Consider the following 27,081-nt stretch of genomic DNA (forward strand, 5'->3'; position numbering starts at 1 on the left):
AACTGTTATCAGCATTTTATATTTGTTGTTAAATGTGTTTGCCAAAATCTAGGTGTTGTTAACATTTTTAATAACTGACCCCCTATTGCCCCCTCCCCCCCCCCCCCCTCAATATTATGCAATTATTCCCACTAATGAATTTCTGATCATGATACATTTGTCTATATATCAACTATATTGTCTATATTTGTTAACTATGGGATTAAGTCATCGATAGGGTGTCTCAGCATACAAATTTGGGTACAGACGTCAGACCTCGATTTATATATTTATTCATGCGAAAATATGAACCCATATATATATTTACTAGCTATCAGACATACAATATGTGATCATATGTGGTAACTAAGACAACTATAACATATTCTAATATGACGTCCTTATTACACTTTGTAAACAACATGAACAGTCAGAGCTCAGACATAAACAAGTCGATTTTTGTTTTTGACTTACATAAGTCATAAAATGTATTTATTATAAAAATGTACTTTCATTTTCAGACTTATTTAAGTCAGAAAATGACAGACTTGTTGAGGTCTATTTATGTTTATGAAAAGACTTAATTTTAATTAGTGGCCAAAGTGCACCACCTATGACATCATAAACCTGTGTGAGAGTTCACAATGACCTGAGCTATCAATATTTAATTATCTAATTGAACATTTTTACTTAGCATAGATTATTTTCCTCATTTTGTGTGATTACAGATGGTTGCATGGTAAAGTAAATAAACATTATCTCCGATTTTTTAGACTCTCATGCATATTTTTCCTTAGAAGACAAAGCATTGTCTTTCAATGTTGTCATAATTTCATGTAGATGCATGACCTTTTTATAAATATGCATGGGTCTTGAAGTTGGCCAATTTTGGTAACTTATTGACTTGTAGGAGTCAATATTTGCAACTCTTTAATTTAGGTGAAATATTTCTTGCTTAACACTAATTGACTTATTGAAGTTATAATTTGTCTTAAATTAAAGGGAGACAAATCTTGAAACCTTCAAATTTAGACCTCTATGAGTCAAAAGCAGATTTAGACTTATTTATGTCTGAGCTCTGACTGATGAACAAAGCCGTGTTCTAATTAGCACAAAATACGTTTGACACATGCGCACAAACTTACTGTTTCCATTTTCGTTATTTTCATTTTTACCCTTATAAAATATATACATTTTAGCTGCTTACATAAAATTTTATTATATATTGTTATTTAATCAACATATATTCACCCTGCTATTAGTTTTTAAACTTATTAAATATGAAAATGTAATGTACATACTTCATAGGGAAGAAACGGGAACAGCCAAACTTTTCTAAGGTACTTTCGTACACTTCGCCCTAAAAAAAATACTGCATTTGTCCTATTAGAATCGAAATAATTCCTTCATGTCATGCTCTATGCTCATTTTAACATTTGTAGTCATTATATTTGGCCATATTTTACACCTCGCTAACGCTTAGTGTAAAATATCGACAAATGTAATAATAGAATTATTTCTTAAGTTGTCTCAGGTGATTTAACTTATTTGGATACATGTCATCATTCATATGATTAGATAAAAAGATAAATGTCTACCCATTGTTATATTACTTAATATTGCCTTTTTAGCTCACCGGGGCCCGAAGGGCCCCATATGAGCTTATGCCATCACTTGGCGTCCGTCGTCTGTCGTCGTCGTCATAAACTATTTAAAAAATCTTCTCCTCTGAAACTACTTGGCCAAATACCTTCAAACTTTAACTAAATGTTCCTTAGGGTATCTTGTTTATAAATTGTATCCAAAGTTTTGATCCATCAACAAACATGGCCGCCATGGCTAAAAATAGAACATAGGGGTCAAATGCAGTTTTTGGCTTATATCTCAAAAACTAAAGCTTTTAGAGCAAATCTGACATGGGTAAAATTGTTCAATTGGTCAAGATCTATCAGCTCTGAAATTTTCAGACGAATTGAACAACCCATTGTTGGGTTGCTGCGACCGAATTGGTAGTTTTAACAAAATTTTGCAGTTTTTTGTTATTATTTTGAATATTATTATAGATATATATAAACTGTAAGCAGCAATAATGTTCAGCAAAGTAAGATCTACAAAAAAGTTAATATGACCATAATTGTCAATTGACCCCTTAAGGAGTTATTGCCCTTTAAAGACAATTTTAAACAATTTGTTCATCAAGTTTGCTAACATTTAAAAATCTTCTCCTCTGAAACTACTGGGCCAATTACCTTCAAACTTTATTAAATGTTCCTTAGGGTATCTAGTTTATAAGTTGTATCCGAAGTCTTGATCCATCAACAAACATGGCCGCCATGGCTAAAAATAGAACATAGGGGTCAAATGCAGTTTTTGGCTTATATCTCAAAAACTAAACCTTTTAGAGCAAATCTGACATGGGGTAAAATTGTTCAATTGGTCAAGATCTATCAGCTCTGAAATTTTCAGACGAATCGAACAACCCATTGTTGGGTTGTTGCCACCGAATTGGTAGTTTTAACAAAATTTTGCAGTTTGTTATTATTTTGAATATTATTATAGATATATATAAACTGTAAGCAGCAATAATGTTCAGCAAAGTAAGATCTACAAAAAAGTTAATATGACCATAATTGTCAATTGACCCCTTAAGGAGTTATTGCCCTTTAAAGACAATTTTACACAATTTGTTCATCAAGTTTGCTAACATTTAAAAATCTTCTCCTCTGAAACTACTGGGCCAATTACCTTCAAACTTTATTAAATGTTCCTTAGGGTATCTAGTTTATAAGTTGTATCCGAAGTCTTGATCCATCAACAAACATGGCCGCCATGGCTAAAAATAGAACATAGGGGTCAAATGCAGTTTTTGGCTTATATCTCAAAAACTAAACCTTTTAGAGCAAATCTGACATGGGGTAAAATTGTTCAATTGGTCAAGATCTATCAGCTCTGAAATTTTCAGACGAATCGAACAACCCATTGTTGGGTTGTTGCCACCGAATTGGTAGTTTTAACAAAATTTTGCAGTTTGTTATTATTTTGAATATTATTATAGATATATATAAACTGTAAGCAGCAATAATGTTCAGCAAAGTAAGATCTACAAAAAAGTTAATATGACCATAATTGTCAATTGACCCCTTAAGGAGTTATTGCCCTTTAAAGACAATTTTACACAATTTGTTCATCAAGTTTGCTAACATTTAAAAATCTTCTCCTCTGAAACTACTGGGCCAATTACCTTCAAACTTTAACTAAATGTTCCTTAGGGTATCTTGTTTATAAATTGTATCCGAAGTTTGTATCCATCGACAAACATGGCTGCCATGGCTAAAAATAGAACATAAGGGTCAAATGCAGTTTTTGGCTTATATCTCAAGAACTAAATCTTTTAGAGCAAATGTGACATGGGGTAAAATTGTTTAATTGGTCAAGATCCATCGGCCCTGAAATTATCAGACGAATCGAACAACCCATTGTTGGGTTGCTGCCACCGAATTGGTAGTTTTAGCAAAATTTTGCAGTTTTTTGTTATTATTTTGAATATTATTATAGATATATATAAACTGTAAGCAGCAATAATGTTCAGCAAAGTAAGATCTACAAAAAAGTTATTATGACCAAAATTGTCAATTGATCCTTTAAGGAGTTATTGCCGTTTAAAGACAAGTTTACACAATTTGTTCATCAAGTTTGCTAACATTTAAAAATCTTCTCCTCTGAAATACAGGTGAGCGATTCAGGCTCTTTAGAGCCTCTTGTTTTAAATAAAAATATAATATTGATATATTAAATTCAAAAAAAAATTTGATAACATTATTTGTATTTGGACAGAAGCTTTTTTATGATCCAGAGCATATCGCTCCAGGTAAAACATTTAGCAAAAGAGCCATCAATGTAAATTCAAGCCCCAATTAAAATTTAAAAAAATGAAAGGAAAGCAGAAGTTTCTGCATTAAGTAACAAAAAATTATTATGAATTGATATTTTCAGACCAGCAAAATCAGGAGATTATTATGTCAAAGTTAAGGTGGATGGAGAGGACGTTCCACCAGAATTCCTCTGTGGTGGTAATCCAACACACCCAAGCTGTAAATTTAGAGTAAGTATTTAAAATAGAATATTATTTTGGTTTTTTTTCTCATTGGGTTGCTGCCTTAGGCTGAAACAAATGATACCTGTGTTTCCTTTGGCATGCTGAAAAACAATTGATAGAGCTTGTTCAATATTTGACAAATCTTTAGGGTAAGCACTAAAAATCAGAGTAGGTAGGATTAGTGGAAACACAAGTATTGTTTTATTACATGGCCTTATTGACATATACCCAACATCTCCTTTTATAAACGTGTTGGGTTTTAAAAGGATGCGGAAACTTTTTTCACCTGATAATTGATAATGTCGAAATAGAAGAATCAATGTTTTTCTTGGAATTATTTGGATGCAGAGTTTATCAAATTAGAATTCACCTGATTTTAAACAAAATTTGCCCCACAAAAGCAGTACAAATATTGTTTCGTATTGAAGATCAATAAGTATAACATTATGTTGGGGTTTTGAAGACAGAATGTTTACAATTTACTCCAGAAATCAACACACAGAAGGTGATGATTCAAATAGCCCTAATCAGTAGTTGTTTGATAAATGTGTGGCGTTACTTTTATCTGAAATATTTCAGCATGATATTTTTACATAGATTATGCTCCAAGAAACTATTTTGCTTGTTGTCAGTAAAACTAGACCTTTTTACAATTTTGTTTGTAATTTGTTGATATTCATCAGTTCATCATTTTTTCATAGCTATATATATTCACAGCAAAAAAAGTACTTGATAAGTTCACACAAATTTAAAGAAGATGTAATTTGTTTAACACTTTTTAACTTTGTGTTTTTAGTATCACATTAACAACACTCCAACAATTACACAGATGAGGCAGTCAGCTCCACCAGGTAAGTACAACACCTGTATGTAATTGGGCAGACACTAAATCAAAGTCACAAATCATCCACTTAAATGCTTGATTCAACAATAAAATATAAAACTGGCATGAACATGAACACACACATGTGGCTCAAGTAACACCTTTATTATAGAGCTATTTTGGATATTCCTATTACCTTAAATTTCCAACATCATACCAGTATCCTATTTGAGTATAACAACTCATTTTAAATAGTTAAATTATGCAGCCATGTTCCCCTCTAACATGCTCATTTTGTTAAACATGTTAAAGAGGGTCTACTTTTTAAGACATGACCATGATAATTTCATCATCAAAGTTAATAGCTTCCAGCGTAAATAGACATTAAACATGTTAAATATTTGCCATTGGACTTAAAGCAAACAATCATTTCGGGGCCTTTTATAGCTGACGAAGCGGTATGGGCTTTTCTCATTGTTGAAGGCTGTACAGTGACCTATAGTTGTTAATTTCTGTGTCATTTGGTCTCTTGTGAAGAGTTGTCTCATTGGCAATCATACCACATCTTCTTTTTTATAATCAATCCCCAACTGTGCATGCTCTTACAGTGATTGGCTTGATGTATCACTTTTTAAAATGACACTGATACGGTACTAAACAGTCAACTGCTAAGTGTGCCTAATCTTACTAATATTCAGGCATTTTTATGGCCCTTTAATATCTGTCATTGTGTCATCTGTCATTGTGTCATTCAGAAACAAACTGTTATACAAACTTTTTATCTTAACGCCTTCTCATATTCAGCTGATTTGTAGTATGTGAGTCTACTATGATGAGTTACAGATCTAGTTAATGTTTGGTTACGCTCTACTGATTTTGCAGAAAGTACAGGCTTTGGACTCATGTCATTATCCTAGATTTAGTACAAGGTCATCACCTGACATGACCCGGTTATCCTATCAACACAGATTTTGGTTCTGATAATTTTAGCAACATAATTAGTCCCTTGATCATTAGTATTCTATATTTAAAGCTACAATAAAATTAAATCACTTAGTCTAGTGATTAATTTGTACTACTTAAATAGGTGATTATTAAAGAAAGACAACTCTTACTTCCAACCTTTATGGTCATAATGTATTTGAATCAGTGATTTAGAAAATCACTCATGTAAGTAAGTCCCCTGACTGTTTATGAATATTGAAAATGAATCAATCTCCTTATAGTGAAGCATAGTAAACATACCTGATTTGTCTTTATAAAACACACACAAGTCAGTTTTTGTTGTTTATTTAGCCTAGCTACTGGTCATTTTCTCCATTATGTAATTTTTTTTTATTATTCTGATAACCACTTGCAAAATGACTTGGTAACACTTAAAATGATAGTCATCTAGCAAAACTAATATGATTTCAGGTGAAGTTATTGAATTAAGAGGTAAAATAATGTCAGCAGTATTTGGCAGTAACATTATCAGTTCGGCAATAACTAATAGCATCAGTGATCCTATACTAAGGTAAGAACACCAATATTAGACTAGATTTTTAAAAATTAAATGATAATAAATTTACATAAGGGCTGTTCCATGAAGACATATATAGTACATTGGACCCAGGGAAGGCTCTCTATTTATTAGGTATGTTTTTAATTTTGCTACACATCAGGGAGAATTCAAATTGAAGGTATACCAACAGGGCAATAAAAAATTGTAAGTTTTCCCAAGAGGTAGTGTTTGAATGCGTACACTAAGTCATGTTTTTTAAAACACAAAAACATCGTTCAGTCTGAGAATATTATTGTTGTTATCAAGTTCTGACAACTAAAACTCTTTTATGAGGTTAGTTACCTTGATATATCGTTAAATAAGATTTAATCCAGGTAGATACTTTTCCACCATTAACCAATTACAGAAAATCCATACAGAATTAAAAATTTTCATTAGGAGAGAGTCATTCATGTGGTAGTGTTCTTGCCTTCAATACTCGAGTCATGAGTTTGATACCAGGCCTGGTCACATCACATTGGTATTTATTGCTTCACTACTACGCATGCAGCATTAAGGAGAAAGATCAAAGACTAGTTGGTTCAGAGTCTGAATATTATGCCTGAGTAGGATGAAATATCACCATGATAACTGTTCCTTGTGAACTAGCATGTTAACAATCCAGCTTGGTGTGTAGGTCTAGTATACAAACTTGTAGCAGGGTTCATATTCATATCACATTAACCTGTCCTGATATGCATGTGATATTTGCCACTGAACATTGAACACTAATCCATCCATTCATCATTAGAACAGATGTATTTGGCTAGGACAAAGAAGGAGGAAATAAAAATAAAAATTGAATCTAGACTTAACACAAGAAGATATTGAGTCAAAATTGTTATAAAACTGTATATGCAATGTAAAGCACATTTTTGTAATTTAGTTACATAAAATTAAAAGAAATAAGTATTGATATTCTGTCGTTTTTTTTTTTTATTTAGAGTTTATGCAGCCTTCCAGTTGTGTGAATTAAAGAAACCAAATGATGTGTTGTAAGTAACAATGGAAACAGTTGTGAAGAATTAATTATTTGGATATACTGCTGTGCACTTTGGGATATAAGAAATTGAAAATTTGAAATGATTGAAAAAAAAATTCAGTAATGAATTTGTGCAGAATTTAACTACAAAAAATTTAGTTGTTTCTCTGTTGATTTTAAGTCACGAATATGCAGAAAATTTACATTTTTGCTCTGAAACATTTCTAACCATTTTAATACATCTATACCAGATAAATATTAAGATGTTTCACAGCTTAATTTTCTTACAGTGGCAACATAAAATGACAATTATAAACACAAGTGTACTCAGCATTGAGAAAACTCATATTGTCCATCAGATAGTTTAGCTTACTTCATAAAATGTTCCTGTCTTGTTTTTCTGATATAAGCAGAATATTTTTTTAAGTGAAATTACAAGTTAATTACTTGTTCAACTACTTCATCTAGCATGCATAGTGCACCTGTTTCAAGAGTGCAAATTTTGGCTATAGAAAATTTTATGGTCATCTTGATGTTTTATAATGCATAGTACATAATGTATACCAATGTTTAATTATGGCATACTTGTTCATATTTACATGTTGTTACGATATATATTACTTCCATGATCTAATGTCATGAAGTTTTGTTCAGAAAGAGTGAACAAGACATGCTAAAATAAACATAAAATGTGACCACAATTTAGTCAACTGACATTTGTTGATAAAAGACACAAATGTATCATTAGAGTGGTTGTGAATGTAGAACATAGGGGTCAAACTACAGTTTTGGCTTATATCTCGAAAACTATAGCAATTAGAGAAAAAATAACAGGGTAAAAACCCTGAAAATCCAAGGAAAATCTGTCTTCCCTTTCTGGAGTCATTGTCCCTTAAGTTTTTTTATGCCAGGTTTAAAATGAAAAATGCAAATATGAGCAGCATTGCAAGTTCTATCTACCTGAAATATTTCTAAAATAATTCAGAAAAATCTGAAGACCCTTAATGCAGTTATTGTCCCTGAAATGTAAGGTCTTTTTTTTATCAATTTTCACAGTTTTTAACTTGTTTTCTTTTAAACTACAGGAGCTAGGTTAAAAGTGTAATTTGCAAAAATAATCAGCACAACAAAATATATCTACCCTGAAAATAAAATAAAAAACTACTTGGTTTAGACTTATTGCCCTTGAAATGTTGATTTATTGATTTTATTTTTTTTGATTTTTAGCAATTGTTTGCTGTTATCATGAAAATTATAAGATCTAGGTTAAATGTGAAAACTATAAAAAGGACCAGCTAGAAAAGATGTATCTACCCTGAAAATGGGAGAAAAATCTGTCATCCTGTTTATTTATGGAGATATTGCCCCTGGAATATCCATTTTTAGCTCACCGGGGCCCAAAGGGCCCCATGTAAGCTTATGCTATCACTTGGCTTCCGTCATCGTCCGTCGTCTGTCATCGTCATCGTCGTCTGTCGTTGTAAACTATTTCAAAAATCTTCTCCTCTGAAACTACTGGGCCAAATACCTTCAAACTTTAACTAAATGTTCCTTAGGGTATCTAGTTTATAAATTGTATCCGAAGTTTTGATCCATCGACAAACATGGCCGCCATGGCTAAAAATAGAACATAGGGGTCAATGCAGTTTTTGGCTTATATCTCAAAAACTAAAGCTTTTAGAGCAAATCTGACACGGGGGTAAAATTGTTCAATTGGTCAAGATCTATCAGCTCTGAAATTTTCGGACGAATCGAACAACCCATTGTTGGGTTGCTGCCACCGAATTGGTAGTTTTAACAAAATTTTGCAGTTTTTATACGACCGCAAAAAATTTTTGCGGTCGTATATTGGTATGACGTTGGCGTCGTCGTCGTCCGAAGACACATTGGTTTTCGCACTCTAACTTTAGTTTAAGTGAATGGATCTCTATGAAATTTTACCATAAGGTTCAATACCACAAAAGGAAGGTTGGGATTGATTTTGGGGGTTATGGTACCAACAGTTAAGGAATTAGGGGCCAAAAATAAGCATTTTTGTAACTTCCAGACATAACTTGTGTGTTAGTGTATGGATCTCTCTGACATTGTACCACAAGGTTCCATATCACACAGGGAATGCTGGGATTGATTATGGGGGTAATTGCCTCAAAATATTAGGAATTAGGGGCCAAAAAAGGGGCAAAAAACAAGCATTTTTCTAGTTTCATGACAATAACTTGTGTGTAAGTGTATGGATCTTTCTGAAATTGTACTACAAGGTTCCATATCACAAAGGGAAAGCTGGAATTGAGTTTGGGGGTAATTGCCCAAAACGTTTAGGAATAAGGGTCTAAAAGGGGCCAAAAATAAGCATTTTTCTAGTTTCCAGACAATAACTTGTGTTCAAGTGTATGGATCTCTCTGAAATTGTACCACAAGGTTCCATATCACACAGGGAATGCTGGGATTGATTTTGGGGGTAATTGCCTCAAAATATTAGGAATTAGGGGCCAAAAAAGGGGCAAAAAACAAGCATTTTTCTAGTTTCATGATAATAACTTGTGTGTAAGTGTATGGATCTTTCTGAAATTGTACTACAAGGTTCCATATCACAAAGGGAAAGCTGGAATTGAGTTTGGGGGTAATTGCCCAAAACGTTTAGGAATAAGGGGCCAAAAAGGGGCCAAAAATAAGCATTTTTCTAGTTTCCAGACAATAACTTGTGTTCAAGTGTATGGATCTCTCTGAAATTGTACTGCAAGGTACCATACCACCAAGGGAAGGCTGGGATTGAGTTTGAGGTTGATGAGTCATAAGGGGGTTCAAAAAATTAGCGGGGGGGGGATTTTCCTTTTTTTCCTTTTTTTCCTTTTTTTTTCTTTTAAAATTTTCCATTTTAAGTTGGTTATTTCTGTTTTATATTTAAAAGCAAATAATAATGATATGGTAGGAGATACACATCAAACAGGATGTGTAAATTATTATATAATAAGTATTGTGCAAAAGCAAGAAATTTTCAATTGCACAGTATTGCACAATAGCAAGAAATCTTCAATTGCACAGTATTGCGCAATAGCAAGAAATCTTCAATTGCACAGTATTGTGCAATAGCAAGAAATATCCAATAGCACAATATTGCACAATAGCAAGAAATTGTCAATTGCGCAATAGCAAGAAATATTCAATTGCACAGTATTGTGCAAAAGAAGATACTTCGTATAAATTGCTTATTTCTTGACCAATTTCAATGGGGTTTTATTCTTGAATTCTTGGGGTTCTTTAATATGCTGATTCTAACCGTGTATTAAGTTTTTGGATTTTGGGCCGCGTTTTTAAATTGGTCCACATTGAGGTCCAAAGGGTCCAAAATTAAACTTTGTTTGATTTCATCAAAAATTGAATTATTGGGGTTCTTTGATATGCCGAATCTAACCGTGTATTTAGATTCTTAATTTTTGGTTCCGTTTTCAAATTGGTCTACATTAAGGTCCAAAGGGTCCAAAATTAAACTTAGTTTGATTTTAACAAAAATTGAATTCTTAAGGTTCTTTGATATGCTGAATCTAAACATGTATTTAGATTTTTGATTATGGGCCCAGTTTTCAAGTTGGTCCAAATCGGGGTCCAAAATTAAACTTTGTTTGATTTCAACATAAATTGAATATATGGGGTTCTTTGATATGCTGAATCTAACCATGTATTTAGATTTTTGATTTTTGGGCCCCATTATCAACTTTTTCCACATTGAGGTCAAAAGGGTCCAAAATTAAACTTTGTTTGATTTCATCAAAAATTGAATTCTTGGGGTTCTTTGATATGCTGAATCTAACCATGTATTTAGATTTTGGATATTGGACCATAATAGGTGAATGTCCAATTTAAAATTTTTAAGTTCTTAGACCACATTCATTCTGTGTCAGAAACCTATGCTGTGTCAAATATTTAATCACAATCCAAATTCAGAGCTGTATCAAGCTTGTATGTTGTGTCCATACTTGCCCTAACTGTTCAGGGTTCGACCTCCGCTGTCGTATCAAGCTGCGCCCTGCGGAGCATTTTATTTGTTATTACTTTGAATATTATTATAGATTTATATAAACTGTAAGCAGCAATAATGTTCAGCAAAGTAAGATCTACAAAAAAGTTAATATGACCATAATTGTCAATTGACCCCTTAAGGAGTTATTGCCCTTTAAAGACAATTTTACACAATTTGTTCATCAAGTTTGCTAACATTTAATAATCTTCTCCTCAGAAACTACTGGGCCAATTACCTTCAAACTTTAACTAAATGTTCCTTATGGTATCTTGTTTATAAATTGTATCCGAAGTTTGTATCCATCGACAAACATGGCCGCCATGGCTAAATATAGAACATAAGGGTCAAATGCAGTTTTTGGCTTATATCTCAAAAACTAAATCTTTTAGAGCAAATGTGACAGGGGTAAAATTGTTTAATTGGTCAAGATCTATCTGCCCTGAAATTTTCAGACGAATCGAACAACCCATTGTTGGGTTGCTGCTACGGAATTGGTAGTTTTAACAAAATTTTGCAGTTTTTTGTTATTATTTTTTATATTATTATAGATATATATAAACTGTAAGCAGCAATAATGTTCAGCAAAGTAAGATCTACAAAAAAGTTAGTATGACCATAATTGTCAATTGACCCCTCAAGGAGTTATTGCCCTTTAAAAACAATTTTACACAATTTGTTCATCAAGTTTGCTAACATTTAAAAATCTTCTCCTCTGAAATGCAGGTGAGCGATTCAGGCTCTTGAGAGCCTCTTGTTGCAGTTGTTGGCTGTTATCATGAAAATGTGAATTACAAAAATGATCAACACAACAAGATCTATTAGCTCTGAAAATTTTAGAAAAATATGTCAACCTGTTTCGGAGTTATTGCCCCTGAAATATACATTTTTTATGACTGATATTTTGAAATCTTTTGGAGCTAGGTTTAAAGTGTATTATTCAAAAATGATCACCATGTACTTTTAAAATTTGACCACCAGTTTTTGAAGTTATTGCCCTTGAAATGTTAATATTACTTGTTTTTTTTCAGTTTTGGCTGTTATTTCAAAAATTATGGGAGCTAGGTTAAATATTTGAATTGCAAAAGTGATCAGCAACACAAAGAATAATCAGTATGTGCATATAATAGTCAAACAGGCTATTCCACCAGGTGAGTGATACAGACACAGTTGTGCCTCTTGTTTCATTTTCAACTCATGTAACCTAGTAAAACATTTATCAAATGATGTAGACAATACAATAGATAATTATATGCTATACTATTTACAGTTATGGTATAACATTAGATGATGGTGGACAAGCTCTTACAGGCAGCTTGAAATGTAAAATGACTGGAACCTTCATTGGTGAGTTGATTACACAAGGGATATGGGGAGGTGCATATGGGACAGGGTAATATCATTCTTAGTCAGATGACGATAGACCAGCTCTGTAAGGTAGCTTCAAATATTTAATGGCTGTGTATAGGGCAAGCAGATTGTAGGGAATAGGGATTGGATATTACCTCACTAAAACCTTCAGAAGTATTATAATTTTACTTCTTAATTAATCAGATGAACTTGATTAAACCAAAAGAAATTGACTGCACTATAAAACCATCAGGAATGAACAAGGTTGGGCGGTATTTACCACCCCCGGTATTTACCAGTGGTATTTACCGCCCTGGACAATACTCCCCAAGTGGTCAATACTGGCAAATACTGGTCAATTGAAATTTTCATGCTTCTTTTGACTGACTTATCTATCAATTCTAGTAAAAAAATGGTTGATGAGGGGAAAACTTTATTCCTTTGGCATGATTTAGTTTATAAAAATGAATGATATTGGTATGTTATTGATTATTAAAACATTATAAATGACTAATTTAGTTCTTAGGGGGTAATGATATTGCATACTGTTGGTATATTATAAAATTGAGCAGCTCTAAATATCAGTTATTTTAACATGTATAAATCAAGATAATTTTTTTCTTGAAAAGGTTTGAATTTTACAGGTAAATAGAATTACAAGTGACTAGCAATATAGATTATCAGAGCTTTACCTATTATATGGCTAACAGGTGTCAAAAGTTTAATTACTATAACAACTGTCCCCTAATAAATGTTGACATAACAGGAAAAAAGTCATAAAAGTGATTTCTGAAGATTGTTTAAAACAATGAATTAATTCCTGACTTTTCAACAGCATAATAAAAACCTTCTTAATGCAGGAAATTTTTTTTTATAATAAATATATAACATATAAATAGATGTTAAATAGTCTCTTTTGAGTGACTGACTTCATGGTGTTAATGACTATATCTGTTGTATGATTAAATTAATATTTGATAAATGTTCATTAAACCATGTTCATGAACTAATTAGTTGTGAATTTTTGTCCTACATGTATATTGTAGTACAATGTAGTAAATAAGTGACTTTCTGCCTTGTGACTATATCTATCCATTTACCAAGTAATTGTCCTGAGGTAGGGACAAGTTTTATAGTAAAGTCCTATCAAAATTTCAATTGACCAGTATTTGCCAGTATTGACCAGTATTTGCCAGTATTTGCCAGTATTTCCCGGTATTTACCGCCGGCATGGTCAATACTAGTATTGACCGCTTTTTTGCCAACCTTGGGAATGAACAGAGCTTAATGTTATAAAAGGTCACATAACTGGAAAAAATGAAAACTTGAAAGTGATTTATTTTAAAAGTGCATCAAATGGCTTCTAAATAGGCCCTAATCAAAATTAATGGGTAGAACAAGTTTGTCTCTTATAGAACTGTAATGAAGCATATTATCAGTACTTTTAAGTTGATGGATACTGTACTTAATCACCATAGATGTTACTATATATATTTTTTTGTTTCTTAACAACTTTCTCTTTAACATATAATTTTTTGTTTTGTATTATAGGTAACAGTAATGCCAGTATTATAATTGATGGTCCCTATGGAAGGTAGGTTATAATAATGTCTGTAAATTACGTCTTTGTCACAGCAGGGTCATGTAAGTAGACCAAATAATTATGAGGTCTTGAAAGACTATCAATTATTTGCTGTTAAAACTTTGTAGGAAGGCGTCACAGCAAAAAATTGAAATAGCCTTTCAAGACGTGATAATTATTTGGACTAGCCATATTAGCTGTTATAGATCATCACTTTGTATAAATCATTAATGATGGCAGAGTTTACACATTTTCCTCAGAAACCACTTCTAGAAAATTTGACTGCAGTGTTCCTTGAAGGTTGATCTTCATGGATTGATTTTTTTATGAATTCAGTTGGTTTTGAATGCTGTAATTGTTAATGGTATTTTAGATTGACTTATTACAAGCTTTTATATCAGTGAATTTTGTCATGCAGGAGGCTTTTATAAGCTTCCTATGTGTTACATATTTTGCTCAATGTTGAAGGCCATACAGTTCCCTATAGTTGTTGCATCCTCTTCATTTGGTCTATTGTGGAAAATTGTTTCATTTGCAAACATACCCCATCTCCTTATTTTTATTAAGCTGCTTTGAGAATAATCCTTTAAGATCCCCTTCCAAAACTATATAAGGGGCAATGCTTGTCAACAAAGCATCTAACTGGCTGTCTCCAGTGAGCACCATAAAACTTTAAAAAATTGAGTTTTCTTTTTAAGACTATGTTCCAAGGATTATATAGATTTGACCAATTTTGGTTTAATTTGCTATGTTGTACATGTATATGCAGAAAAAAGTATAAGAAAATAGAATTTGGTAGCAACGCTATTATGGTTTTTTAAATCAATAATTTCAAACCAGTTTCAAAATCAAGCCCCAATGGAACTTCTAAATTGTACTTGCAGTATAACTAGAGTATATCTTAGCTGCTTCACTTAATCAATATTATGCATCTGAGATATTAGATGTCTTGTATTTAGTTTTTACTGTCACTTCTATACAGCTCACTTTAGGATCATACAATTTATTTACAAAATATCATAGAAATTAAATGAATGTAAATAGAAGGGCATTGTTTATATGTAGTTTAAAAGATAAGATATTTTATCTATAAATTCTCAAGTATATTTTTATAGAACATTACCAGACCTGGATCTGCTTCGTGTATCAGGCAATGGTGAGATCTACATGATCCAGACGTATGCTGAGGTAACTGGTGTATCTCCACCATTAGGAAGTACTGAGGGAGGACTCAGATTAACTGTTACAGGGAACAATTTTGATACGAATGTTAAAGTTACAATTGGAGGCAAGTTTGTGTTGATTGTTTTAAACTTAAGTTGATACCTGGAGCATGTGTGTACTAACGCAATCAATATGATGTGTATGTGTCCACTATCGGAAGGTAAAGTCTGACCATTTAGACTACACATAACAAAGCAATATTATTAAGGTGAAAAGTTTGGTCAGATGTAAGCAAATTGACAGGGATGAGTTTGTAGCATGTGAGCATTTTTTGGATCTGTCAAACATATTCTTCCTGTTTGCTTATACTTTGAATGAATTTTAAAATAACATTTTCGTCTCACTTTTCTCAAATTTTATTGAACAGAATTATTTCATAGTTAATCAGCAGCTTGACAGTGATGAATTGTAGCATGTTAGCACTTATTTGATCTGTCACACACCTTCTTGTTGCCGATACTTAGAATTTTTTAATATGTTGAATTTACTTTTGAAAAATATTGTCACTATTTTCTCAAATACTATTGAACAGAACGACTTTAGATTTAGTCAGCAGCTTAACAGTCATGTACTGTAATGTATAAACTTTTTTTTTCATTTGTATGCAGCTAGCCTTGAGAACAATCAGTTTTAAATGTCAATGTCATTCTGTGCCATTTGATTGATCTGTATAAGAAGGCTTGTCAAATAAAAATTGAAAACTACAACATCCTAGAGGACTTTTATTTAGTTTGTTGGAATGGTGTTGATAAAGAAACATAAATTTTATTAAGACCCTTGTAAGTCATTTTATTCTTCTACAATTTGGTTTATTTTTGTAGATACAATGTGTGAAATAGAAGGGGAGGTTACTCCTTCCAGCTTTGTGTGTGTAACAGCAGAACAATCTTCATCTTCAGCTTATCCTGGTAAGAAACATTTCACACATAATCTTTTTGTTTTGAAATGTTTAGTTGTTTTATATTCACTCTTTCATTGGTAAAGTGGAATTTTATTCATTAATTTTTAACATTTGGTTAATTTTGTGATCTTTTTATAACATTCTGTGAAGTTAATCAATTTAAGGTTTTTTTTTTATAAATTGTATGAATTTGTTACAAAGATTTCTAGAAAAAAATGTTTTACTGCAATGAAATAATTATGAAGAAAACAAAAAATATATTAAATAAAAGGAAAAAATTAGATTTATTAACTTTCTTCCAGAGACTTATATATATTTTCATCCTCATCCTTTGGTTCTGGTGGATAGTTGGCAGTCATAACCTGACTATTCCTTATTTTTATAAAAAAAAATGATATTCATGCATACATGTATGAATATGATGTCTGACAGTCCTTTCATATTAGGCATTTGTAAAAAAAAGTGAGGTTACAGTATCCATGGAGCCTCTAATTAGAGTTCAATTTTTTTTAGGTAATCGAGGACTTATTTGGGAAAGATGGAATGATACAACTTCCACATTTGCTAATTTGGAAACCACTATAGCAGGATTAACTGGATCAGAGGCTGATTATAGCACTAGTCATATTGATGATTTCTTTTTTGAGGATGAGGGAAATAATTTTGTTTCCAGAGTGAAGGGTTTTTTTGTACCTCCTGAAGATGGAGAATACACATTTCATATCCTTGGAAATGGTGGAGCCAGACTTTATTTGACTACTAATGCTGCAGACACAAAAAATCCTGCATCAAAGGTTAATGCTTATTTGTTGGTGTGGGTTTCTTTTTGTTGATTTTCGCTTTGGAGGGAGGGGGGTGGTCCTGGAAAAAAAACAATGATTTCAGGGGTAGAAAATAATAGACTTTGCTGTCAGTCAGTTTGATGTACTAAAAAATAAAATATTTACAATCTGCTCATATTTAAAGAATTATGGTGGTGTAAAATATAGAAAAACTCACAATCTTAATAAGAATCCTGCAAGGAATATAAAAGATAAAAATCATTACTTATAGCTCTGAGTAATAATACTGTTAAAAGGTCAATTCCTTAATATATCCTATTTGTAATGAAATCTGCAGTCAACATTTTAAAGTTAAATTTTAATTGACAGAAAAGGTATGGATTCTTTTATAATGTTGCTAAAAGAATGTATGGAAATCAAGTAATAAATTCATCCATAATTTTCCTGTTTCTTGAAAATGATAAGAATTAGCAGTAAGTATATGGTAATGTCTGATATATTTATAATAAGAGTTCAACATTCTCTTGAAATTTAGAATTTGATGTTTGATTAGGATTAACAGTTGAGGTTCAGAATTAGATTATAATCCAGTTAGTAAAAACTGTTAAAAATCAATTTTCAAACAAATATTTATTTTAATGATTGCAAATGAATGATAATAAGCAGATAATACTGTAAATTCAGAAATTATTGCAAGGTTTTTGTTCATGCAAATAATGTGACTTGGTAATTGTCGCAATTAGAACTACAATGTAGCGTACTTGTATCTGATACATATATTGGCCTGCAGATTTTTTTTGAAATCTCAATAATTAATCTTGCGTTTTTGACCATTCTTCAAAAATCGCAAAAATAAATGCACACAATAATTTCTGAATTTACAGTATGTGAAGAGTTTTGAATGAAATGACTACCATTAAGTTTTATTTGGGAATCTATATTTCTCTTTTATTTTTTCCCAGGTTGAGGTGGTAACCAATCCCAGCAATAGTGCAAACTATAAAGATTCGGCAAACAGATATCAATTGACTAAAGGAACTCCGTAAGATAGATATTTTTGTGTTTTGATTGTGAAGAATTTTCTTTCAGTTGATTACTACAAACATGCTTTTGGACCGTTCCATGAAAACATAAATAGGACCCATGGATTGTACGTTGTAAGGAATTGATTTATTGTAATAAATTATGTGTATGGATATTCTGCTGATTGAGATCAAGCAGATGAAATTGGCTGGCTCACAGCATCAATGCTTTGATTTAAAATTTGGAATTTTTAAACTGAAAATTAAATGTCTTTTTTTGCTTGATTCACAAACATTAGTACCAATTAATGCATTCACAGCTCATTTTTCTTTATTTTAGGATTTCCAACAAATACTAGAATTTTGTACTTACATTTATTTTATAAAAATTCTATTATTTTCATTTTTTCAGTTACTATATAGAAGCTATTCACCAAGTTGCTACAGGACCGGCCAAATTACAGGTTGCAGCTCGGTTTTTGAATACAAAGTTATTAAGTACCCAAACTGGTTTTGCAAAACAGGAAAGAGTAAGATTGAACTTTAGATCCAATGTAGTAAGAGCAGTTCAGTCCATGACCATTACAGGATTTTCTTCTGTGAGCCATACTAACGCTGTATACCAGATACAGGTGACAGAATCAAGTGCTGGCTTTAGTGATGCTACATACCAGCTCTGTGTGTATGGCTCATGTACAGGTGAGTTAATATATTGATTGATTGGTGTTAAACACCACTTTCAGCACTGTTGGCTATTTCATAGTACCAGTTTTTATTAGTAAAGGAAGCCAGAGAGAACTACATGCCTTCGGTAGGAAACTGACAATCCTAGTCAATTATCATTGGAGTCAAAAGCACAAAAAATTATTTACTGGAACAGCTGTGATGTTTAGTAATGGCGGACAATTAATAATAATATCTATGAGCAATCCTGACTTTATAAAGTGATTTTGACAAAGCCCACAATAGTTTATTTCAGTATTTTTTTTAATTTTTAGAATCCTTTATATAAACAAGGGATGACTTCAGGCAAATAGATATTCATTTCTGTATTTTTGCAGAACCCTTGATAATCTCAGCTGATTAATTTAAAGTTGAAACTTTTTTATGGATTTTTTTTTCACAATTTCAATTCATAAATATTTCATGGGGGATAAAATTCCTGAATCAAACAATAAGAGCACCTTTCACATCAAGATTGTTGATTTGTTAAAACTTTTTGCATTGATAATATTTTCACTCATTTTACATGATCACAGAAAATAACTTGAGCCTGAAATTTCCACAACTATGGAACACAAAAGTTCATTTTTTGTATAATATTTTTTCAGAACCCTTGACAACTTCAGCTGATAATACAGAATTGGAGGATTCTCTGAATGATCTTGCTTTCTTAGATATATCTGAGTCCTTCACAGTAACAGCTGCACCAACCAATCCACAGCCAGGAACTCTACTAACAGTTACCTTCAACTCTGAACGAGGTACATTTATTTATAAATGTTGATTATAGTGATCATTACTCTCATCTGGTAACAAACAATAAAAGCATGTGTAAAATTATTCAACAGTGAACAGGGTAAACCAATTTATCATTACACTAGAGGTGCATACCTTTGATTAGATTTACTATTTCAAGTTAATATGTCTATGTGTAATATTATACTGATTGATTGATGATTTCTTTACGCCACATCAGCACAAAAAGGCTATATCCTGGCATTAATTGTACTGACAACAAGATAATTTAATATGATTTATAGATCTACTTTATGATTTTTTTGTCGAGCCTGCGACTTTCGTCGCAGAAAGCTCGACATAGGGATAGTGATCCGGCGGCGGCGTTAGCTAACTTCTTAAAAGCTTAATATTATAGAAGGTAGAAGACCTGGATGCTTCATACTTTGTATATGGATGCCTCATGTTACGAAGTTTCCGACAGTCACATGTCCAATGTCCTTGACCTCATTTTCATGGTTCAGTGACTACTTGAAAAAAAAAAGAACATTTTTTGTAATGTTAAATTCTCTCTTATTATAAGTAGTAGGATAACTATATTTGGTATGTGCGTACCTTGTAAGGTCCTCATGCCCGTCAGACAGTTTTCACTTGACCTCGACCTCATTTCATGAATCAGTGAACAAGGTTAAGTTTTGGTGGTCAAGTCCATATCTCAGATACTATAAGCAATAGGTCTAGTATATTCGGTGTATGGAAGGACTGTAAGGTGTACATGTCCAACTGGCAGGTGTCATCTGACCTTGACCTCATTTTCATGGTTCAGTGGTTATAGTTAAGTTTTTGTGTTTTGGTCTGTTTTTCTTATACTGTATGCAAAAGGTCTGCTATATTTGGTGTATGGAATGATTGTAAGGTGTACATGTCTAGCTGGCAGGTGTCATCTGACCTTGACCTCGTTTTCATGGTTCAGTGGTCAAAGTTAAGTTTTTGAGTTTTGGTCTTTTTTTCTAATACTATATGCAATAGGTCAACTATATTTGGTGTATGGAAATATTTTATGATCTATATGTCAGTCGCGCAGGGTTTATATGACCTTGACCTCATTTTCACGGTTCATTGCTCAGTGTTAAGTTTTTGTGTTTTGGTCTGTTTTTCTTAAACTATAAGCAATTAGTTAACTATATTTGTTATATGGAAGAATTGTTAACTGTACATGTCTGCCTGGCATGGTTCATCTGACCTTGACCTCATTTTCATGGTTCATTGGTCATGTTTAGTTTTCTTGGTTAATGTTAAGTTTATGTGACAGTTGTAATAAAGCTATATATTTAGGACTATCAACATAATATCAATGATTAGTAAAGAAGGCGAGGCATTTCAGCGTGTGCACTCTTGTTTAACTTGGAACAAATACATAGCTAATCTTGCTTAACTGGCTATTTGAGCTATTACAATGATTTTTCATTGTTGTCAGTCTGTCAGTCTGTGGTCATAAATATATTGAAAATTGGTCTCCGCTGAAACTACTGGGATTAATGTTACCAAAATTTACTTGAATGCTTTGTAGGGAATCTAGTTTAAAAATTATATCGGGGGATTTTATCCATTAACTGTTAGTTGACTGTTGTTAAAAATTGAAAATACGGGTAAAACTGCAGTTTTTGTTTTGTATCTCAAAAACTAGAGCAGTTTCAGTACATGACAACAGCTGGTTTTAATCACCAACTGTTTTGTACAAAATATATTTTTTGTAGGAGGACTTGGTGGAATTCAATCCATGACAACACCTGGAAGTAGTGGGGAAACTTTGACAGTAACTGTTAGCCAGACAGCAGCAGGAACCCCTAGTGGCAATTTCCTGTCTGTATTACATACTGGTCTGACTGTTCCCTCTCCTCTATTTAGTCCCACTGCTTCAGCTCAGCAGGTGAGTATTTGATTAATCGAATACACAAAATCTAGGTTTGGTAGAATGCTTGGACTATTTGGAACAGAAACAGAGGTACATTAGCTTCTATGAAAGGTGGGACCTATTAATGGGAAGCCTCAACTCATCTTCTTATAAGTAAATCCCTTAACTTGCACGATAGCTTTCATTTGATTTGGAATGTTTTATCTAATGTGTAGTCAAACAAATTATTTCACTATATTGATTCAAAAAAGTGTTCCTCCATATAAACATGATAAATATTAAAACATTTTAAAACCTTTTAAACAAAACTTCTCTCTTTTATGATTTCCAATGAGACATCTATACACCAGAGACCAAATGATATGGATGTAAGCAACCATAGGTTACCGTACGAACTTCAATAATGAGCAGAACCCATACTGTAAAGACCCCAGCATATCATGTGTAACAATTCAAACGAGGACACTAACTGCCTGATCAATTTAAGCTAAAACAATAAACAAAAACAAATATAACAAACAGCTACCAACAACAACCCCTGAATTACAGCTTTTGACTTGGGACTTACACTAGTTTAGGGAAACTTGTCTATTTTCTCTATAATATACAGTAGACTCTGGTTATCTCGAAGTCAGTCAGACCAGAGAAATATTTCGAGATACCCGTAGTTTGACTGAAACAAATACAGGTAGTTTGACAGACAAAGGGACACAGCTCTTGCTTAGCTTGATAAGGCTAAAATAAATCGATATACATGTATATGGGTTGGGATCGATATTCTAATCAGCTGAGATCGATGTATTTGTATGTAATTGTCTTTATAATTATTATAAAATTATGTTGTTTATTTTGTCTCTTTGTTATTTATTTGTATAGTAACAATTTTTCTGGTAGTTTTTGACATTCATTCAAAGGCATGTTGAAAGTAAACAACACAAATCTTAAATAACACAAGTAAAACATTCTTCAGATTTTGAAAAATTTAGATTTCTTTCATTATCTTTTATTTCGATCTTTTTCCCACAAGAGAATACAAAAGATTAAAACCGCTGATTGAGAAGTTTTGAGTTGCTCACTTAATCCTCACTTTATTCACTATCAAGCTCAAAAATGTATAATTACAGTTAATTTATTATAAAACTTTTAAAAAAAAATTTCATAGTCTATAACAATGTATTGCTAATTAGTTATTATGGTGATAGAAGAAAATCTTGGGTAAATACTCTTGGTAAAAGAAAGTCATAAGTCAAATCAGTTGTCAATGTCTGGAAATTTAATTACAGGTGTGTTGTCAGATAAACTGTTCAATCCATTTAAATCCCTGAGGTCATATGTGTATTTCGTCGACACAAAGAATGCAATTTATATGCTTTGTTAACCTTTGGACCGTCACTTTGGTTAGACACAACCGAAATTTCGACTCATCCAATTTCGACTATTCAGGAGTCTAAATACAATGAATTATTTGTATTGAATAAAGTTCAGGATCACAGGAAAACTTAGACTCGTCCAAAATTTTGAGTCATCTGAGTTCGAGACCATGAGAGTTAACTGTACATTACTTTCTTTTCTTTCTAAATGTTTTTTTTTTTGTGTATTTTGACATTAGATGTTCTCTTTGCATCAACAAATATGTTACTTGGAAGAAATGAAAAAAACTCATCAAATTTATTATAAAAGACTGATCAGTGACGCTCAAATCAAAATTGTCAAATGTCCAAATTAAGTACCAAGTTGGAGAGCATTGATGACCCAAAATTCCAAAAGGTTTGCCAAATATGAGCCCAATGAATGCTCAACTGAAATCTTGATATCTGGTTTCATCATATACATGGCTTTTGAACACTTTATTTGAAAAACCTTGATGGTCATACTTGTTTTACTTTTGTAGGATAAAAAAGTGGAGATATGGAAATATAAGATGAACCAATAATTATTTACAAATTATATATAATGAAAGTGTTCATTTTAGGTGGAAGATGCTCTAAGTAAAATGTATGGTACCAGGTGTTCCAAAAAACTCACAAATCCAGACGGAAAAAATCAACATTATACTTTTGAAACTTCCATACCTAATGGTATTGGTGGAACGATGACCAATAAAGTGGAACCATTTTGTGGACAAAAGGTGTTAAGAAAACCATCCTATCTATATAGAGATATGGTAGCGACTAGTAGAGGACTCATGTTGACAACCAGTGTATTTTTGGTAGGTTTTGTTAAGCCTAAAAATTAAAAAAAATGTTCTTCCTTCAGCTATTTATACGACCGCAAAATTTTGTGGTCGTGTATTGGTATGACGTTGGCGTCGTCGTCGTCGTCGTCCGAAGACACATTGGTTTTCGCACTCTAACTTTAGTTTGAGAGAATGGATCTTTTTGAAATTTGACCATAAGGTTAAATACCACAAAAGGAAGGTTGGGATTGATTTTGGGGGTTATGGTACAGTTAAGGAAAAAGGGGCCAAAAATAAGCATTTTCTAGTTTCCAGACAATAACTGTGGAACGGTGTATGGATCTCTCTGAAATTATACTACAAGTTTCCATACCACAAAGGGATGGTTAGGATTTGCTTTGGGGGGTTATGGCTCAAACCGTTTAGGAATTAGGGGCAAAAAAGGGGGAAAAACAAGGTTGTCCTGGTTAATGGACAAATACTTTAGTACAAAACATAATTTAAAGCAGTGTAAGGGAGATAAATCAAATACATCATTGAAATTATCTCCCTTACACTTCTTTTAAATTATGTATAAAGTAATGGTTAATGAACAATTTAGACAATTTAAAACAGTGTAAAGGAGGTAATCCACATACATTTTAATTACCTCCCTTACACTGCTTTTAAATTATGTTTAAAGTAATGCATATTTATAAAGGAAGACCAGTAAAAATATCTGCAAATGTTGCATCTTTTTTTTTTACAAAAAAGTCCATATGAAAGATTTGACACTATATTTTTAATTCTATTATAAAATAGATTAAGTTAGCACTATGGTAAATTTAAATGGGTAATTATGGTTGCCAAATCCATTGGAAATTTGAATTGAGATTATGACCATATCTTGAGGGAAAGAATTTTTTTGGGGAAAAAAAGGGGGGGATCAATTTTTTCTCATTTCAGATTTCAGAAATTAAAAAGAATTATTCTTCAAATATTTTTTTTTTTTCAAATTTCAAATATTGAAAAATTTCAAGAAGTAATCTTTAATTGCACAGTATGGCGCATTAGATTTGTAAAATCTTTGATCACATTTATTTATTTGTTATGCCGAATCTAACAGTGTATTTAGATTTTTAATTTTGGGTCCTGTTTTCAAATTGGTCTACATTAAGGTCCAAAGGGTCCAAAATTAAACTTTGTTTGATTTTAGCAAAAATTGAATATATGAGGTTCTTTGATATGCTGAATCTAAACATGAATTTAGATTTTTGATTTTTGGCCAAGTTTTCAAGTTGGTCCAAATTGGGGTCCAAAATTAAACTTTGTTTGATTTCAACAAAAATTGAATATATGGGGTTCTTTGATATGCTGAATCTAACCATGTATTTAGATTTTTTATTTGTGGACCCCATTATCAAATTGGTTCATATTGAGGTCAAAAGGGTCCAAAATTAAACTTTGTTTGATTTCATCTAAAATTGAATTATTGGGGTTCTTTGATATTCCAAATCTAACCGTGTATTTAGATTTTTAATTTTGGGTCCTGTTTTTTAAATTGGTCTACATTAAGGTCCAAAGGGTCCAAAACTAAACTTAGTTTGATTTTAACAAAAATTGAATTCTTGGGGTTCTTTGATATGCTGAATCTAAACATGTGTTTAGATTTTTGATTATGGGCCCAGTTTTCAAGTTGGTCCAAGATAGGGTCCAGTATTTAAACTTTGTTTGATTTCAACAAAAATTGAATATATGGGGTTCTTTGATATGCTGAATCTAAACATGTGTTTAGATTTTTGATTATGGGCCCAGTTTTCAAGTTGGTCCAAATTGGGGTCCAAAATTAAACTTTGTTTGATTTCAGCAAAAATTGAATATATGAGGTTCTTTGATATGCTGAATCTAACCATGAATTTAGATTTTTTATTTGTGGGCCCAGCTATCAAATTGGTTCATATTGAGGTCAAAAGGGTCCAAAATTTAACTTTGTTTGATTTCATCAAAAATTGAATTATTGGGGTTCTTTGATATTCCAAATCTAACTGTGTATTTAGATTTTTAATTTTAAGTCCCGTTTTTTAAATTGGTCTACATTAAGGTCCAAAGGGTCCAAAATTAAACTTAGTTTGATTTTAGCAAAAATTGAATTCTTGGGGTTCTTTGATATGCTGAATCTAAACATGTGTTTAGATTTTTGATTATGGGCCCAGTTTTCAAGTTTGTCCAAGTTGGGGTCCAAAATTAAACTTAGTTTTATTTCAACAAAAATTGAATATATGGGGTTCTTTGATATGCTGAATCTAACCATGAATTTAGATTTTTTATTTGTTGGCCCTGCTATCAAATTGGTTCATATTGAGGTCAAAAGGGTCCAAAATTAAACTTTGTTTGATTTCATCAAAAATTGAATTATTGGGGTTCTTTGATATTCCAAATCTAACCGTGTATTTAGATTTTTAATTTTAAGTCCCGTTTTTTAAATTGGTCTACATTAGGGTCCAAAGGGTCCAAAATTAAACTTAGTTTGATTTTAGCAAAAATTGAATTCTTGGGGTTCTTTGATATGCTGAATCTAAACATGTGTTTAGATTTTTGATTATGGGCCCAGTTTTCAAGTTTGTCCAAGTTGGGGTCCAAAATTAAACTTTGTTTAATTTCAACAAAAATTGAATATATGGGGTTCTTTGATATGCTGAATCTAACCATGTATTTTGATTTTGGACATTGGACCATAATAGGTAAATTAAAAAAATTCAAGTTCTTAGACCACATTCTTTCTGTGTCAGAAACCTATGCTGTGTCAAATATTTAATAACAATCCAAATTCAGAGCTGTATCAAGCTTGAATGTTGTGTCCATAATTGCCCCAACTGTTCAGGGTTCGACCTCTGCGGTCGTATCAAGCTGCGCCCCAGCGAAGCATTTTATTATATTTACCTTTGTTCCTTGTTTAAGAATTTATCTCAGGTTGATTTGATCTAAGATACTGCATTGTATCAAGGTTGAAATAAAAAGCTTAAAATAATTGTATCAGACGAAATGTGTTTTAGCATTGTTTTTCAGATAATCAAGAAAATACTGTAAATTCAGAAATGTTTGCGATGTTTTCATAATTGTGAAAATTACGATGACATATGTGTTGCAAAAATAAAAACTTGCATTTTAAATATTGATGGCATTATTTGTATACAGCATTTATTGAAATCGAAATAATTAAGCTCACATTTATGTTGATTGTCCAAAAATGGCAA

The 27,081-nt window shown here is 32.0% G+C and overlaps 1 protein-coding gene and 2 long non-coding RNA genes across 3 annotated transcripts in view; 2 read left to right on the forward strand and 1 right to left on the reverse strand.

Moving 5' to 3' along the window:
* Positions 1-1,684: 1,684 nt before the first annotated feature.
* LOC127700303 (uncharacterized) lies at positions 1,685-2,464 on the reverse strand. Its single transcript, XR_007981536.1, has 2 exons — positions 2,375-2,464; positions 1,685-1,876 (listed from the first exon to the last, which is right to left on the reverse strand). It is a non-coding gene; the product is annotated as an uncharacterized LOC127700303 (long non-coding RNA).
* A 1,359-nt stretch (positions 2,465-3,823) lies between these two features.
* The window catches only part of LOC127702820 (fibrocystin-L-like), a 112,269-nt gene continuing 89,011 nt past the window's right edge, over positions 3,824-27,081 (forward strand). The window contains exons 1-15 of the mRNA XM_052207120.1: positions 3,824-3,876; positions 3,973-4,081; positions 4,872-4,926; positions 6,315-6,414; positions 7,386-7,436; positions 12,709-12,785; positions 14,340-14,382; positions 15,486-15,658; positions 16,416-16,502; positions 17,009-17,289; positions 18,240-18,319; positions 18,712-18,998; positions 19,631-19,783; positions 21,515-21,687; positions 23,645-23,881. Coding sequence (XP_052063080.1) covers positions 3,824-3,876; positions 3,973-4,081; positions 4,872-4,926; positions 6,315-6,414; positions 7,386-7,436; positions 12,709-12,785; positions 14,340-14,382; positions 15,486-15,658; positions 16,416-16,502; positions 17,009-17,289; positions 18,240-18,319; positions 18,712-18,998; positions 19,631-19,783; positions 21,515-21,687; positions 23,645-23,881 — 1,959 coding nt within the window. The remainder of the gene's footprint in view (positions 3,877-3,972; positions 4,082-4,871; positions 4,927-6,314; positions 6,415-7,385; positions 7,437-12,708; positions 12,786-14,339; positions 14,383-15,485; positions 15,659-16,415; positions 16,503-17,008; positions 17,290-18,239; positions 18,320-18,711; positions 18,999-19,630; positions 19,784-21,514; positions 21,688-23,644; positions 23,882-27,081) is intronic.
* On the forward strand, positions 24,505-26,324 carry LOC127700302 (uncharacterized). The gene is made up of 2 exons (XR_007981535.1): positions 24,505-25,792; positions 26,191-26,324. It is a non-coding gene; the product is annotated as an uncharacterized LOC127700302 (long non-coding RNA).

This window comes from Mytilus californianus, unplaced genomic scaffold, assembly GCF_021869535.1.
Source record: "Mytilus californianus isolate M0D057914Y unplaced genomic scaffold, xbMytCali1.0.p SCAF_5, whole genome shotgun sequence".
Classification (NCBI taxonomy): Eukaryota; Metazoa; Mollusca; class Bivalvia; order Mytilida; family Mytilidae; genus Mytilus; species Mytilus californianus.